This window comes from Piliocolobus tephrosceles, chromosome 9 (genome assembly GCF_002776525.5).
Source record: "Piliocolobus tephrosceles isolate RC106 chromosome 9, ASM277652v3, whole genome shotgun sequence".
In the NCBI taxonomy this organism is placed as follows: Eukaryota; Metazoa; Chordata; class Mammalia; order Primates; family Cercopithecidae; genus Piliocolobus; species Piliocolobus tephrosceles.
In genome coordinates, this window is record NC_045442.1 from 7651050 (window position 1) to 7669421 (window position 18372).

The 18372-nt window shown below is 44.7% G+C and overlaps 1 protein-coding gene across 5 annotated transcripts in view; it reads left to right on the forward strand.

Annotated features, from left to right (window-relative positions):
• The window catches only part of ADAM12 (ADAM metallopeptidase domain 12), a 370747-nt gene that overhangs the window by 238199 nt on the left and 114176 nt on the right, over positions 1 to 18372 (forward strand). For all 5 annotated transcript variants that reach the window (XM_023224458.3, XM_023224459.3, XM_023224460.3 and 2 more), the window contains exon 5: positions 8696 to 8772. In XM_023224458.3, the coding sequence (XP_023080226.2) occupies positions 8696 to 8772 (77 nt within the window). The remainder of the gene's footprint in view (positions 1 to 8695; positions 8773 to 18372) is intronic.

An 18372-nucleotide genomic window follows, 5' to 3' on the forward strand; every position in this document is an offset into this window, starting at 1 on the left:
AAGGTAGATGAACATGCTGATAACTGAGTTGTTCAGGCTTGTGTGTCTCCATCAAATTGCAAATGGCCCCATAGGTCTTCTGACCCCTGCCCCTGCTAACCCCTTCGTGTGCATTTTCACACAATATCCAAGAAGATTTGCAGTTGGGAGTTAGAGCCAAGTGACAGGGTATAAGCAAATAACCCTTCCTTCTCTCTAATGGGTCAGTTTCTCTCATGCATATCCATTCATTCAACAAAAATACACTGAGCAATGGGTCAGTGGAGAGGAAAATAGCAGGTGGAAAATAGAGCTTACAGCAGAGTGGGTTTAAAATATTTATGTTCATATTCCAGATTTGTAATAATGCCTTATATTTTATGAATTGCATCCCCATGTCATGTTCATTTGATCCACAAAGCTCTGGACAACTAAGTGCCCGTCCCATTACACAGATTAAAAACTGAGACTCCAAGACTCAACCCCAAGATTTCCAATTCTGGATGGATCTAGTGATCTCACTATTGCAGACATGCTGTTCCCAGGTCCAGTTTGCCTGGAGGTCTCAAAGACTGTGAACATGATTTTGTAAGCGTTCGTTCTGTCTGCAGAATTGTAGCAGAGCAAAATGATTTCAGGGGCCCCTGAGGTTAGTTCTTTATAGTCTTTTAACCAGACATGGTTCTTCTCATGGACATGGGAGCAGAAGTCCTTGGAGGATGGGTGTGGTGACTTATTGCTTCCCGATCCTGCCCTGCACACTCTCAGGACTAAGTGTGCTGTAGCCCAGTTATAGAAACACACAGACCTGGAAAGTCACTTTTTCTTTGCTCAGATGCATTGTCACCTTGTTTTATTCTCAAGCAAACTATAGTATGTTGGGGCTTGCGTGCAGGGAAACAAGGACCTGATTGCAGTCATGCTGAAATGCAGGCTGGCAACAGACATGCATGTACATACACACACCCAGAAACACACATACACACAAACCCATATACACACAATGCATATACACATACATACCCACACGCACATACATACACATATGCACACCATGTATGCACATACATATACACATATGCACACCATATACACACATACATACACACACCCACTCCCATGTACATACACATACACACACATGCACATACACACAAATATACACATGTGCCCACATATACACACATGCATACCCATATACACACATACATACACACACACATGCACACCCATATCCACACATATACACACATGCACACCATATTCACACACATATACACACATACATACCATATTCACACACATATACACACATGCACACCATACACCACATATACACACATACACATCATATACACACATGTATATTCACACATGCACACATGCACACCATATACACATGCACACATGCATATATATACATGCACACCCATACACCCCATATACATACACATCCATGCACATGCACACACACAAATATACACACGTGCCCACGTATACACACATACGCACCTGGAGACACACATACACCCATACACATATATGCTCACCCACCCTTGGACCCCTCCTATTTATGGGCTTTTCTCTGAGTTTGGAAATGACTTCACTTTCCTATGATGCCGTGAGTGACACTGTAATGAGGCTCCAAGGTACTCAGGAAAAGCATTCCACCCATGTATGGATTATAGGTGATAACTTTTTGTTGGGAACAGGCCCCCCAAAATCTGGCCATAAACTGGCCCCAAAACTGGCCATAAAGAAAATGTCTCCTGCACTGTGACATGTTCGTGATGGCCACGACACCCATGCTGGAAGGTTGTGGATTTACCGGAATGAGGGCAAGGAACCCAGGGCAGGAAAACCATTTAAAGGCATTCTTAAACCACAAACAATAGCATGAGGGATCTGTGCCTTAAGGACCTGCTCCTGCTGCAGATAACTAGTCCAGCCCATTCCTTTATTTCAACCCATCCCTTTGTTTCCCATAAGGAATACTTTTAGTTAATCTATAATCTGTAGAAACAACGCTTATCACGGGCTTGCTGTCAGTAAATACATGGGTAAATCTCTGTTCAGGGCTCTCAGCTCTGAAGGCTGTGAGACCCCTGATTTCCCACTCCACACCTCTATATTTCTGTGTGTGTGTCTTTAATTCCTCTAGTGCCACTGGGTTAGGGTCTCCCTGACTGAGCTGGTCCCGGCAGCTTTTCTTTTCTAAAAGAGAGAGAAACTCATGTTTCTGACTGCCAGGTGTGGAGGGAAGCATCTGGCCTGGAGTTGAGAGGCCTGGATTTTAGTTCCTGCCCTACCATTAGCCAGCTCTGTGACCTTTGATGGTTTAGGCCTTGGTTTCCCATCTATTCAGGGAAGGGACTGGCTAAAAGAGAAAGGTTGGCCTTAGATGGCCCAAAGCTTCCTTCTGGCTAGAACATTGTGTGATTCAAGCACTAAATCAAGATAGTTTGGCACATTGCATATGGCAAGGAGTCTGGGAAGACCCTACAAAGTTCCCCTAAAGAAAGCATTCGGAATAATTTTCATTTGGCATACTCCCTAACAGACTTTGTCTGGTAGCATTCCTTTCTAATCGCAAGGTCAAGCCATCTTTGTTACCACTTAAGCATGTAAAATGCCTTTCCTTCGAGTCCACTGAGAGTTGAGTAACAACGTTTGATTTTACTTCCCACATGGCGTAGACTTGAGGGCTACCAATTTTCAAGTTCAAGAGTTCTTATTCCATCTTCCTCTTACCCACCATTATATTTGATTGATAGCATTAAACAGAAGGAAAAGTTGTTCTACTGGAGTGGGAAAATGCATTAGGTTAAGTAATAAGTATATAAAATACATGGTTAGAGGTTTTTTGAAAAGGAAAAGATGTAATTTTGTGGTTATGCATGTTTGGGGCTCTTTTTCTGTGTTGTGTTTTGTTGGTAGAAATAGAATGTCTTGGATCAGCAGAACTAGGCAAAGACAGCCTGGCCTAGTGGGACCATGTCTTGTTTGGCAGTGTCTTTAGAGACATAAGACAATGTCTTTAGAGACAAAGAGGCTATACAGTTTGGCGCCCTTGAGGCAATCAGAGTGAGGAACAGGGATGCAGTGTCGGAAGGTCTGCAGAGGACTGTGGCCACAGCTGGCTGGTAAGGGCCATGTGGTGATCAACAGGTCAGGGGACCCTGGGGCGCAAGACCCTCTTAGGCATGATGGCTCCCTGCTGGGTCTCTTTCTGGTGTGCATATTCAGACCCAACAAACCAAGTGTTGTGAACCCACAAGGCCTGGTTGGTGCCCACCTTTTAGCATCAGTGCACTCAGAGGTGCGCCCTTGGGCAGGGCCCACACTCACCTGGAGTTTGTCTTGGGCAGCCACTGCTGGCCACTAGTGGTGATGTAGCTTGTACTCTCTCTCTGCCTTTGTCACTAAGAGGGTCACCCCCTAACCCCAGGGGTTGAAGACTGCGTCTCCTCCACTCCCCATAATCAAATTTCCCAACCAACCATGTGATGCATGGTGTAACAACCATGTTTTGCTGAGTTGTGAAATTATCTGTCTATTGACTTATGTTATAAAAACTAAATCACATTTGTTTAAACATTTAATGAGACATATTGAAAAAAATTAAATTTCATAAAATTGTCATTGCCTTGGAAAATCTAGAATTTGGAGTTCTAATAATTATGATCAGTAATCTAAGAAGTTAATCACTGTCAGGAATGAACAATGGACTTGTTAGTCAACTGTCTGAAGGTGATACAAAAGTGATGTTAAAGCTGGAAATCCGTTGTTAATTTTACTACTGACTGAGATTGTTTACTTTAAGCAACAGTTTATGAGAGCTAAAATCCACCCCCCTCCTCCTTCATAAGCAATACTTCAGCTGAGTTGTTGAACTGGAAATTAATTTGATACTAATTTGTCCTAAGCTCATGCTTTAACGAGCTTATATATCTGTGTATTTAATTTGAAAGTACATTTAATAAATAATCTATTAAAAATAAATTGAGATTGAGTGTAAATGAGCTTGAAATTTCAGAGGTCAGTAATTAAAATTATTGTCACCATTTGGTTTTCAATTTTTTAACCAGTATTTAGCTACTTAGAGCAGCATTTCACATTCCTCTAAAATGGAGGAAATTCTGTAATGTATGTGACCCCAAAGATCTGTGACAGTCAAAACCCAGTGATTCTGGTTACCTTAAGCAGCCGAAATCCTAACAGCAGCTGCCAACCTTTCACTTTCTGCATCGTCTTCCGCTTTGATGCCTGCCATGTGCCCAAGGCTAAAATCCCTACCAGTGAAGCCCAGCCCATGCCTGCCATGTGCCCAAGGCTAAAATCCCTACCAGTGAAGCCCAGCCCAGTCCCCCTGATGCCCCAGAGCATTATGATCCAATTATATAACCCCCTCATAGTAAGAGAATTATCACACTTCCCCTACATACCCAACGAAGAGTTATCTAGAGTGAGAGGACCCTGGAGCCATTCAAAATATATGTCACACAAAAGCCAAGGAGGTGAACTGGTAGCAAGGTTTTGCCCTCCCCGATGGCCTGGGTGGAAGCCTGATGCATCCTTTCCTAAGCCACATGGTTATTGAAGATGGCAGGTTCTCTGGGGGAGGAACAGGACACTGTGAGAGCTACACTTCTGCACCTGAATCTTCCAGCCCAGCAGAACTAACCCCACCCCTGAATGTCACTCCCCACCCCCAGCGCCCACTATCTTTGCACATGCTTTCCCTCTATAGGCAAAGTCCTCTCCTGCCATGGCCCCTGCACACCTAGCCATTTCACTCTTCAGTGTTGCATGAAGGATCCAAAAAGGAGCCCACGGTACTTTCATTGTTTGCAATTGATATAATCAGCAACATAGAAAAAAGATATGCTACAAACTGATAAACTGATAGGATGGTATGGCAAAAGTACCCGATATAAGACCAACTTGCAAAATCAAAAGCTTTCCTTCACATTAAAAATAATTATATGTAAGACAAAATAGGAAAAAATGATCCTATTTATGATAGCAGCAAATCTATACAATATTATGCATAAGCTTAACAAAAATTTTCCAATAGCCACATGGAAAAAAAATCTAAAACTAGACTAAAGGACATAAAAATGACCTTGTTAAAAGGAGAGGCCTGCTTACCATGTACAGAATAGAAAACTGTTTATTGTGAAAATATCAGTTCTTCCCAAACTGACCTATACTTCAGTGTAATACAAACTGAGATCTCAATGGATTATTGTGTAGCTTAAAATTGGATTCTTTAATTCATCTGAAGAGAAAATGGGAAATGATAACCAAGAAACTTTTGAGAAAAGAATAGTATCAAAAGAAAACAATTTGGAGAAAGTCACCAAGACAATTCAATAGAAAAAAGGGTAGGTGTTTCAACAAATGGTTCTGAAACAACTAGCTGTCCACATGCCGAAGAATGAAGTTAGACTTGTACTTCAAGCTACATACAAAAATTAATTCAAGATGGTTGAAGATCTCAATATAATAGCTAAACCCATACAAGTCTTAAAAAAAAAAGTATACGTGTAGATCTTTATGACCTTAGGTTAAGTAATGGTTTCTTAGATACGGCACCAGAAGCATAAGCAGCCAAAGGAAAAAATAGATAAGACCTCATCAAATAAAAAACTTTGAGCTTCAAAAGATACAATCAAGAAAGTAAAAGGGGCCAGTCCTGATGGCTCACGCCTGCAATCCCAGCACTTTGGGAGGCTGAGGCAGGCAGATCACTTGAGGTCGGTAGTTCAAGACCAGCCCGGCCAGTATGGTGAAACTCCATTGCTACAAAAAAATACAAAAAGTAGTTGGGTGTGATGGCATGTGCCTGTAATCCCAGCTATTCCAGTGGCTGAGGCAGGAGAATCGCTTGAACCTGGGAAGCAGAGGTTGCAATGAGCCGAGATCACACCACTGTACTCCAGCCCAGGTGACAGAGTAAGGCTCTGTCTCAAAAAAAATAAAATCAAAATTAAAAAAAGAAAGTAAAAGGACAACTCACAAAATGGGAGAAAGTATCTGTAAATCTTATATCTAATAAGGGTCTAGTGCTGAAAATATATGAAGAACTCTTCCAACTCAACAATAAAAACACCAAAATCCAATTTACAAGTAAGCAAAGGATTTGAGTAGACATTTCTTCAAAGAAGGTATAAAAATGGACAACAAGCACATGAAAAGATACCCAACATCATTAGTGATTAAGAAAATTAAAACAAAAACCACATTGAAATACCACTTTATATCCACTAGGATGGCTATAATGGAAAAGATAAACAACAGTAAGTGTTGGTGAGTATGTGGGGAAATTAGAGCCCTCATCTAATGCTCACAGGAATGTAAAAGGGTTCAGCTGCTTGACAGAACAGTTTGGCAGTACTTTAAAAAGTTAAACATTGAGTTTCCATATAACCAGCAACTTTACTTTTAGACCCATATGTCTACTCATGGTACATATCCAAGAGAACTGAAAACACATCCTTACAAAAATGTGTACACATGTGTTCATAGTAACATTACTCATAATAGTCAAAAAGTAGAAACAACTCATGTGCTCATCAATTGGATGAGCAAAATATGTTTTCATCCACATGGTAGAAGGTGATTCAGCCATAGAAAAGGAATGACCTTCTAATGCATGCCTCAATATGAATGAACTTGAAAACACCATGCTTAAGTGAAAGAAGCCAGTCACAAAAAGCACTTATTGTATGATTCCATTTCTATAAAATAACAGAACAGGCAAATCCATAGAGATAGAAAGCAGGTTAATGGTTGCCAGAGATGGAGGAGCAGGGAATGGGAAGTGACTGCTAATGAATATGAGGTTTCTTTCTGAGGTGAGAGAAAGGTTTTAGAATCAGTTAGTGGTGATGAGTATATAATATTGTGAATAGACAACAAAACTCAGTGATTATATATGCTTTTAAAAGGTGAGTTTTATGGCATGTGAATTTCATCTTAGTTTTAAAGGACAACGTACTCTACCTGATATCAAAATAGAGTATAGAGCAATAGTCATTGGAACAGTGTGGAATTGGCACAGAAACTGACAAATGAATGTCTGTTTCAGTGGGCTAGCACAAAGAGTACAAAAGTGGTGCCACAAACATATTGTAGGCCTTTGATATATGCCAAGGTAGCATGTCACATCACGGAGAAAAGGAAAAATGGCAGCAAAGCACAGCTGGCTCTCATTTGTAGGGGAAAGTTAGCATTGAACCTCACACTCCCACAAAAATTAATTCCAGATGGATTAAAGAGCTAATTGTAAGACTGTAAATATAGAAGAAAATAAAGAAGGACATACTTGTGATCCTGAAAACAGCCACCTTGAGCTATACAAAAAATGCATGAAGAGAGAGACAAATGCATTTAAATGGATATACATCAGAAACTCTGAACAAAAAATATCATAAGCAAAGTTAAAAGACATTTCCCATGTAATAACAGGCAGAGTGTTAATATCCTGAATATATAAAAAAACTTCTAAAATTAATATGAAAAAGCTCAACAGAATAATAAATGTCCCTGCAACCCCTTAACCCCATCACCCTCCTTTCATCGCCTTTTAGGTGATCTGAGAATTTTGTCATCTACGTTGAGATCAAGAGATCATCTTAGCCCCTTTCCCATGGTGGTGTCTGGTTTTCTTCATTACTCAATTGCATCTGGTGCTTTTTCTTAGCAAAGTCAAGGTGGGTTGTGTTGGGCAGAACAACTGGACACCAAGCTCTGCCCTGGACAAAGTGCATGACTGTTGTCATGTGTGAAGGAGCCGTGCACAAAGGAGGGTGCAGTGGAGACAGACTAACACCTGAGCTGCTTGAAAGAGGAGCTTCTCAGGGGAAACCCTGAGAAGATGCGTGTACCTTTCTCTGCAGAGATCTGCATCCAGCTGGCATCCAGAGGACCTGGGTGAGGAGTACCGAGTATACTCAGCCACTTCTTGCCAGTCGGCCACTTAACTGGAGCTGCAGCGTACCTTTTGCTCAGTGATAAAATTAACTTTGATTCCGGACTGATACCTATCTTCACTAAGGAAGTGTCTGTGCTGTGGTTTCTTTTTGTAAGCTGTGACATTATCAAAGGATAGAATATTACAGGCATGACACACGGGAACTTTTGTCTTAGACTTTGAAGACCTTCCTATTTTTCTTTCCTGCTGAGATAGAGTTTCAGCTCTCAACTGGGTAATTCAGTGGGGTCCCCTCCTTCTTTCTTCACCCCCACTTCCTCTCATCTGCTTTCCTGTTTTCATAAGCCACAGATTTAGGCCTTGTTTTATTACATTTCACAGTGTGCTTAGACACCCCCTACAGTTCTTCATCTCATTACAAAAGACAATTTACATGAGGGTAAAATGGCGATGTCAATGTGATTTGTTCTGCTGCTGGATTTTGTAAAACATTCTGTATCAGGGCTTTCCTGTAGGGTGTCAGAGAGACAAGAGTGAAACTAGGGTTCATTTAAAAACCCCTATTGGTAACCTCTAAGTAAATCAGATATTCCCGACATAGACCCTGTCTGGGTCACGTTGGGCTTTGCATTAAATATTAAGGCTGTATAATAATATTTTATGCAAAAGAAAATTCTATAGCTAAAAACAAGTGGAGAGGATTGGAGGCAGTTGATTTATTATAAGTGGGCAAAAATATGTTATAACTGAAATGGGATTCTCCCCTCCTCCCTATAGGGTCACTGTTACTACCATGGACATGTACGGGGATATTCTGATTCAGCCGTCAGTCTCAGCACCTGTTCTGGTCTCAGGTAAGTGGCCATGACCGTGGTGGCTCTAGTCTTCAGCCGTCTACTGCAGACAACCTCTGTCTCTTCCTGCTCATGCTAAAGCACTGAGAGTCAGTGATGGGGGCTCCCAGCTCAGCTGCACCTCCACCTGGGCAAGAGAACACGGAGGCCCTCACTGCATTGCTTACAAGAGCATGGCCACCCAGGATCTTAGCCTCATGTTCATGTCTCCTCTTTCAGTGCTGTCCTCAGGCCTGGTGGGGTGAGAGTGACTGAACTGGTTGAATTTCAACATCCAAACATTTTGTGAATTAGCTTCCATTTATGTGACTCTGATGCTTTATAATTCCCAGTGCTAAAGGACAGAACATTAGGTACTAATGTTGAAGCTGCTGGCTTAATGTAAATCTTAAAGGGCCTCCCCTCATAAGGAAACTAATTTAACAACGACCAAGGTGAGTTGAATATAGGCATGGATCGGTAGGGAGTTTGCTACTGTGCTACGGGCATGATGCAGGAAGCGATTACCTTCCCGTGCTAGACAAGTCAACCGCAGGTGTTACTCGCAGCCCCCTTCCTTCCACATCACAGTTATTAGCCATTGGGTGGCCCTTATGTGCTCCCCAGGAAAATCATTTTGTTTGAGAAATTTCCAGCTGTTTCAGCTTTTTACTGGATTTACTTGTTGAGTTTGTGAACTAAATGTTTGTATCCTCAGAGTCCTGGGTAACTTTGGCCCAAGGCACCGAAGCATGGCTCCATGGGAGGGAAGAAAGAAGGCCATGGGAGGATGTACCTGCTTGAGTTAAAAAGCAGAATCACATTCTGCGTATCAGCAGTTCCTGTGACGTCTTTGCGGGTTCTGTGTGGGATCATGGAGGATGAGAATGTGCATGTGACACACCTAACAACAACACACCTACCAGTTGGTTCTTTGCTGCTCTCACTTCTGCTCCAGCCAGCAGAGAATGAGAGTTCTGTTCGCTCACATCTGCCCCATTGCTCAATACATCTGATTTATCTCTAAGTATTTACCAACATTGGTCCTTTCATGTACCTAAAAATATGTACACAAAGCTATTCCTCTTCCTCCTTCATCCCGTTCCAGTCCCACTCAGATAAAAATGCAAACTGGGAATTCCCCTTCCAGCTTTCTGATCCCTTGTGCATGTAAACACATAGTCAGAGATTGGGGCGTATATTCGTTTATTTTTACAAACATAGAGTCATGTCATATACATCATTCTACAGCTTTCTTTTATCACCCAACCCCGTCTGTCTCTCCAAGTCAGCAGATACAGACCCAAATCATTGAGCGAACACACACACTCGCATGCACACACTCATTTCTGCATACCTGCATTTTTTAAAAGCATTTTTATATCCTATTTATGCAACACAATTGAACTTTAAGATGTCTGCTACTCTGAAAAGTGAAGGAGGTGCCTTGTGGTTTGAATTTGCTTCTCTCCAATTATTCATTCATTCAGAAAACATTACTTGAGTTTTTCCTCATTGCCAGTTCTGTTCCAGGTTCTGGGGACACAGCACTGAACAAAACGTGTTCTTCCTGGAGCATTTCCTAGTGGAAGGAACAGACAATGGACGTAGAGTAAGATACATGATGTCAAGGATCATGGAGAAAGACAAAGCTGAGATGGAGGACAGGAAAGGCAACAGGTAGTCAAGGAGGTTTGGGAGGAGGTGAGCCCTTTAGATGATGTAGGTGGCATATCAGACAGAAGAGCATGTGCAAAGCTCCTGAAGCAGAAAGATGCCTGGGATATTCCCAGAGCAGCAAGGTGGCCAGCATAACTAGAGAGGACAGGGACAGGGAGGCAATAGAAAGAAATGAGGTCAGAAGGGAAGTGGAAAGGTAAGATCACCAGGGGTCACAAAGGTGGTCAGATGTCCTTTGGCCTCCCCACAATGATGGGTGCCAGGGGAGCTTGGAGCTGAAGTAATGTGGTCTGACTTAACATTTTTACAGGGGCACTCCAGCTGCCAGGCTGGAAATAAGACTGTAGGGAACGTGCACAGAAGCGCAGGCTTGGGTAGGTGGCTTCACAGTAACTCCGGTAAGAGGTGGTGGGGCAGGCCTGGTCAAAGGTGGCAACTTTTGTGAGAGCTGAGAGACTTTTCCAAGGGTATTAGAGAGGCTTGTGACTCTAAATTTTTTTGGTGATCTGTGTCTTAGGCTCACTTTCCTGAGGAAGTGTAGGGTGTGAGTACTTGAAAGGACCTACTGAAGATGCAACAAAATCCGCTACCTGGCAGGGACTCCAATACACGTGCACACCCAGCATGCAGGATGGGCACTCAGGAGAAGGTGAAGGAGGAGAGTTTAGAAGTGACAATTTAGAGCAAAGATGACAACTGTTCACCACCAAGGAGCATTCCACTGATATCACCACCAAGTACATGAGGGAGAAATTTTAAGTAACGAAATATCATCCTGAGAGGCTGCAGGGGAGGTGATATCAGTGGAATCAGCCAGGATTCAGCTAGGGGAAGGAGGTAAGAGGAATATGCTGGAAGAGATTTGGATCAGGAGAGGATTCGAGGATGGGACCATGAGCCCCAACAGCACAGTGGGAAGGGTTAGGGAAAAGGGAGTGGGGATAGGGTCAGTAGAGGATTAAAGAGTTGTGAGGGATAGGGGGCCGGTTTTCATGGAAAACCAGTGCTTGAATTCCTGGAGGGGACAGAGATGAGCAGGGTTGGGGGTGAAATGGGGTCAGACCTGGTGGCATCTGAAGTGAAGGTGAGTGACCAATTCAAAGTGGGTACTCTGGGACCCCAGGTAGATGTTCTCAGCCTAGAACATGATAGGGTGGTGAATTAACTGTGTGACAATGGACAGGTCGCTGGGCCTCTCTGAGTCCCAGTTTGCATGGTGGGAAGTTTGCATGTTCAAACGAAGTTTGAGTTTGCATATTCCTCTTACCTCCTTCCCCTAGCTGTGATGGGTGCCAGGGGAGAAACAGTAAACAAATGCAGTGACCTCTAGGAAAGCCAAGCCCTGTGCCGGCCTCTAGTGAGCATCATGAGACTGTCTTTGTTCTTTGATTCTGGAACTGGACTAGTTGGGGAGGTGTGTTCATGCAGCACTCCTGGGATAATTCCTTGCAAAGCTTTGCTGCTCCTGTAGAGACCAGGGCAGAGACACACAAGGCCATGGTAGTAAGGACCACACACACTCGGAAAGGGAAATCCACACTTTACTATTGTGCCTCTCTGGGGCCTGAAAGGTGAACCTCTTTCTTCAAAGGTCATGTGTTGAAGGCTGGATATTTTCAGCCTTCAATTTGGCATTAAGGTCAATGTGTGTAAAGAAGAGAAAAGCTGCCCAGGGGCATGGTGGCTCATGCCTGTAATCCCAGCATTTTGCAAGACTGAGGCAGGTGGATCACAAAGTCAGGAGTTCAATACCAACCTGATCAATATGGCGAAACCCCATCTCTACTAAAAATACAAAAATTAGCTGGGCGTGGTGGCATGCTCCTGTAGTCCCAGCTACTTGGGAGGCTGAGGTGGAGAACTGCTTGAACCCGGGAGGTGGGGGTTGCAGTGAGCTGAGATTGTGCTCGCTCCAGCCTGGAGACAGAGTGAGACTCCGTCTAAAAAAAATAAAAAATAAAAACTCAAACTGACTTAAAGAAAGACAAAATAATGTGGAGATAGGCTTATGCTACTCAAAAGTCCAGGCATGGCTGGATCCAGCGTCCTAGCTAATATTATCAGGGTCTATTTTCTATCTCAAGCCTCTACCACCTTCTGTGTTACTTTCATTCTCAGGCACTATCTTAGCATGGGCTGCCATAGCAAGATACCATAGACTAGTTGGCTCAAACCATAGAAATTTATTTCTCACAGTTCTTGAGCCTGGAAAGTCCAAGATCAATGAGTTGACAAGGTCAATTTTTCCTCCTGAGGCCTCTTCTCTTGGCTTCCAGGCAGGCGTTAGTTTGCTGTCTGCTCACATGACCTCTCTTGGTGCCTGTACAGAGGGAGGAAGTTCTGGTGTCCCTTATAAGGTAACGAATCCCATCATGGGGCTTCCCTCGTGATCTCATCTAAGCCTAATCAGCTCCCAAAGGCCCCATCTCCTGATACCATCACATGGGGGTCATGGCTCTAACATATGAATTTGCAGGGTATATAAACACTCAGTCCATAATAGGCAGTTTTTGTTTTGTTTTTTTGGCAGCATGAGGCTTCCATGTTCAAAAAGCAAGTAGAAGAATAAGGGCCTCTCTCCCAAGCTCAGTGGAGGTCATCTAAACACATCCCAGTGGCTCTGACTAGGCCACGGGCTCATCTGTGAAACAATCAGAGTGGCCAGTGTGGAGCTCAGTGATCTGGTCAAACAGGTTATGGGTCTATATCCTGGACCAGGTTGAGGGAAAAGTGCACCCAGGGCCCCCAAAGCAGGGAGCAGGGAAGGGGCGAATGTACCAAAGAAATGCAATGAGCTTTTGGCAAAGAAAAAAAAAAAAAAAGGCCAACTGAGAGCCAGGGACACTCAGAAACAAATAGGCCTCTTTCAGCAACAATTATGAAGAAATTCTCAGTTGTCAAAACTGAGATCAGCCATCAGTGGAAGCATCCAGGATTGGCCGGATAATTTCAGGCTATCTTTATAGGGCTATCAGATTCTTGATGGGCAAAGAGAAAAGGATTAACTACAAGGAGTTCCTAATAGCTCTTATTTACCTTAATAACACAACTTATAAACCAGTGACATTAACTCATGAGAGTGACAACTGGGGAAGGTATTCCTAGAGTAATATCCAACCAAGACAAATCCTCCCATAGGGCTTGGTCTTGCCACTCCATCACGACCCTCCATCGCTCTTCCCAGGCCGGCCCTGCAGTCACTCTGTGCCAGGCACGCTGCCTTAGTTCTTTCAGTCTCCCACAAAGGTGCAGGGCAACTGCCAGGGTTGCCAGTTCCTTCCACGTGGTGGTAATGACCTTGCCGGCCAGACTCTGCAGTGTCTGAGTCTCCACGTCCACCCCCCATCCTCAGGAGCAGGCACAGACCCATAATTTGGCAGAAAAGAATATTGTGAAATCCTTGCAGCTGGGATTTCAGGAAAAGTCAGAAGAGTAAGTGCTGCATTGTCTGGTGTCAACCACCAAGAGGGAATGGGAATGGTGATGAGGAACGCTGTGTGGGTCTAATGAACTCCTCGCTGTGGGTACTCCTGAGAATTTTGACTTCTCAGATCTTTGTGCTATTGTTACAAAAGCAGCAGACCATGCATCAACAGAGAAATTCCGCAGCTGTACAGTCAACTTTATGATCTTTCAAGTCAAGAATCAGACCAGGGCGAAGGGAAGCTATATCCGATCAACTGCTCACTGACAGAAGAATCGATTGAGACTGGAAATAAAGGGGAAAAAAATGCAACTAGAGTAGCACCAGCCTGCTAGCTGTTAAGAAAGAAAACAGGGATTAAAAATTGTGTTAAACGTGGTGTGCTCCAAAAACACGTTAAAATCTAGGAACGTGGAGGGAAGCTGGGGTGTCCTAGAAGACACATTAATTATAGCCCAACAGATTCCAGTTTCGCAGAGAAAGAACATCCCACATTGCTTTAAAAACACAGGATCACAAATGAGCAGGAAGAAAAAAACTCTGTCCTGGAACACAGAAGAAGAAGGGAGCCCAAAGTTCTTCATCATTTGAAGCTTGAAGCAGAAAGCACACAGAGAGAAAAACAGCACAATCTCAGTAGAAAGGGACATTAAAGAGGAGACGGCTCTTGAATGGAGGGAATGAAGTGCAACATGGAAAATGGGTCATAAAACGGAGTTCAGCCATGGAGTTTATTCTTACTTTGAAATGACTCCAAGTCGAATGTGAAGTTGAGGCCATACGTTAATTTTGTCCCATGTCATATGTCTCCCATTGATGCGCAACTCCCAGTGAATACAGGTTCGGTGCAGTGCTTGTGATTCTCCTCCCCCTTTTACATTTGGTCCCCCATTTGCTCTGGCAGCTTGGTGCTCTCATTCCTGCCAGCCAGGGAGCCTGGAGGTACCGCTGTGAGCTTCAGATAATCCACAACTCTGCAGGGCACAGACATCAAACTGTTGCTGAGATGGGAAGAGAATCCAGCTCTCGGCCCAGAGGAACTGACCTACTGTACTTTGTAATGGGACAGATGTCCAGCCCTGTCATGCTCCTGCTGGGGCATCAAAACTGCCATGCACCCATCTTCTGAGTTTGTTCCTAAATGCCACCTTCCCACTGCTTCAGCTCCCGGAGGGAAAAGGTTATCTTTCCCTTATTTTTCTGGTTCTCTTGCTCCGCCCTCTCAGCGCCAACTCAGGTATCTGGCAGGAGGAGTCTCGTGGGCTCTTGCTGCTGGAATGAGCCCCAAGTCTTCATCACCTGCAGGCAGAGCAGTTCGACTGAAGCTGAATTTCCTAAGGGCCCACCTGTGCTTTAAAAGACCCAAGCCACGCTCATCTGCTAGATGAGGAAGTGGTATCTGGATCAGATCGTACACTAAAGACTGGTTGTAATCATAGTTATTTCCTTTTTAAATGGGGTCGGTGACACCTGAGCACCAGATGTCCACACACTCACATGCACAAGCGCCCACCTGCACACATTCCCACACGTATACCGCACACTCATATGCGTGCCCACTCCGTGGGGTGGTGATGATAATTGCAGTAGCTCGTACTTTATTTTTCATCGTTGTTATGATTCGTATTTTCATGAGGATGGGACAGGTGTTATTGTCACCTGAGCAGCCAACTAAGGCATGGCATCCTCAGGGGCCTGGAGTTCCTTTCCCAACCCCCAACATTGCTGTTATGCAGTTTGTACCTTGAAATCGCCATCCTCACAAAGCCCTTTGCCTCATCCCCATATCACCAGCTACTGACCCAGCTCACTCCCCTTCCTCATCCCAGCTGCAAATGGGGACCTCTTCTGCATGGGCACCACACCTTTCCTTGTTCTCATGGGAAGCTCACAGAAGCCACGAACGGGTCTCATGCTTCTTGGTTTACAGGTAAAAAGCAGAGACCACGAAAGTGACTTCCTCACGGCCTCTCAGTGATAGTGGTCAAAACTCGATCTTAAACCAAGTCTGGCTGATCCCCTGTTCCATATTTGTTCTGCTAAACCTCTTGCACAATTTGGATCCAACCTTCTTTTTCAGTCCCACTATCCCCCTCCTGAGGAAACCACCCTATTCCTGCCACGCTGTTTTTTCGGTTGTTTCCAGAGCGTGCCCCCACATGCATGGTGCTGCCCCTCTGCCTGGGATAAACCATTCCCCGCTCTCCTTTTTGGCTTTGGAAGATCCGCTCTTCCCTCAAGGCGCAAGTCAAACACTGCTTCCTCCTCCAAGAAGCCTCCCCTGGTGTCCTCACCTCCTTGCCATCTGGCTCAGCCATGTGCTGTCATGCATTTTCTCACACATTGCAGTTCCGGTAGCATAGCAGGTGCTTTGTAAATATGTGTTTAAGGCCCCTCTCCTTCCTTGCCCCGTGCCTTGGTAACTGCCATACCTCATTCTATGAGGTGCCTGCAGTGTATAGGTCTAACAGCCAGAAGGTCAGGTGCATGGAGGTGGCCTTGCCTTCGCCTTCCTTCTGCTAGACTGGGAGTTCCAGGAAGGCAGGGACTGGGTGCCCCAACACAGCTGTGTCCCAGACCCTGGCATGTTACAAGTACTCAGTAAGTAGTGCAGGAATAGATGTGCCCTCCCAAAGGTCAGGCGGTTCATAAACCTTAATTCTGGCCAATCCACTTTTTAAAAGCTATTTAAAGTGCAGTAGATCATGTGAAGGAGGAAATGGGCATGCAATGGCAGTAAAGCCACTTTGACCTTCACCTTTGCACTTATAGCACTCACTCCATCAGCAACTGTCTGACTAGCCCACCTGGCTCTCCTCCAACCTCTGGCCAGCTGTCTCTAGCCAGGTTTCCACACTGCTTCCCTTCTCCCTTCTGCTTCCTCCCATGGAGATCTTTGGACATCCGGGTAAACTTCTGTGAGACCATCCCTGGGAGCCCACCTCAGCTGTTTGCAGAAATATTGTTGGACGAGTGCATGAGTCAGCGAGAGGCTTTGACGCACAGGCCACAGGGAGCCACAGTGGTTTTGCCAGGTGGCATCTACTCTGAAGGACACCCAAGGTCAAGTCTCTCAGCTCTCCCCAGGCCCCACTGTCACTCAAAACTCAGGATGTCTCAATCTAAACTGCTCCGGGTAGGTCCCAGACTGGCTTTCCACCTGACCTCTTCTCCAGAAGGTCCACACCATCTCAAGTCTATAAGCCTGACCTCAGGGAGATTTCTGTAACCTACCTTATCCACCCAGGCCCTACACACTCTCCCCTGTAGCATCTCCTTCATCCCTCTCTTCTGTCACCATCCTTGTCAACCCCCCTCCTTGATTTGAAAATTGCCTCCCCCACTGTGCTTCTGTCTCCACCCCTCCTTTCATCACCATGTTGCACATTCTAGAAGGGTCATCGTTTAAAAACACTACTAGATCATATCACAAATCCTGCCAAGCCATCGCACTCCAGCCCACCATGGCTCTCCGTGGCCTACATGTCAAAGCCTCTAGTTCAGTCTTATGCTTGTTCAATAGTCCTGCAAATATTTAGTGATCACTTACTCACCTACTGGTCACGTGCAAGTTGCAAAGCTGGTTCTAAGAAAAACAACAGAAATAAGGAGACTATTCCCTGGGTGTGTAAAGGGAGCCAGATATCAATTTAATAAAATGTTGTTAGTGAGGGGAAACAGGTTGCACAAAACCGCATGAGGAATTCTGCAGAAGAGCCCTAGATGCTGGGGATCCTGAAGGAAGGGTTGGCTCACCTGGACCTCGAAGGTCGTGCATCAGCCTCGAAGGTCCTCCCCGGCGTTAGTGCTGTGCGTGAGCCTGAAGAGGAGGCTGGCTATCCAGTGTGATGAGGGCAAGTGACCAGGCCCGGGAGCTGGGTCCCGACTGGGACATCTTGGCTCTGCTGCTGATCAACTGTATGGCTGTGTCTGTTTCATAGGGCTACCTTCACAAACGGCCACAAACGAGGTGGCTTCAGACAACAGAAATTTAGTCTCTCACTGCTCTTCAGGCCAGAAGTCTGAAATCAAGGGGTCAGCGGGGTTGGTTTCTTCTGCAGGGTCTACAGAACAAACCGTTCCACATCTGCCTCCTGGCTTTGGGTGGCTTCTGGCCATCCCTGGTGTGTCTTCACTTGTAGATGTCACTCCCGTTTTTGCTTGCCTCTTCGCTTGGCCTTCTTCTCTGCGTCTGTGTGTCTCCTCTTCGGACTCTTCTAAAGACATGTGTCATTAGATTTATGGCCCACCCTAGTCCAGGACAATCTCATCTTGAGATCCTTAATTTAATTACATTTGCAAAGTCCCTTTTCCCGATAAGGTCACATTCACAGGTCCCGAGATTAGGACTTAAACATTTCTGGGGGCTGGGGGACACTATAGAACCCCCTACAGTGACCTGGGGGCTCTCATCTTTATTTTCCTCATTAGTAAAATGGGCTCATGTTATCTGCTTTACAGGATTGCTGTAAATATTAAAGAAAATAATATATTCCTGGCTGGGCGTGGTGGCTCAC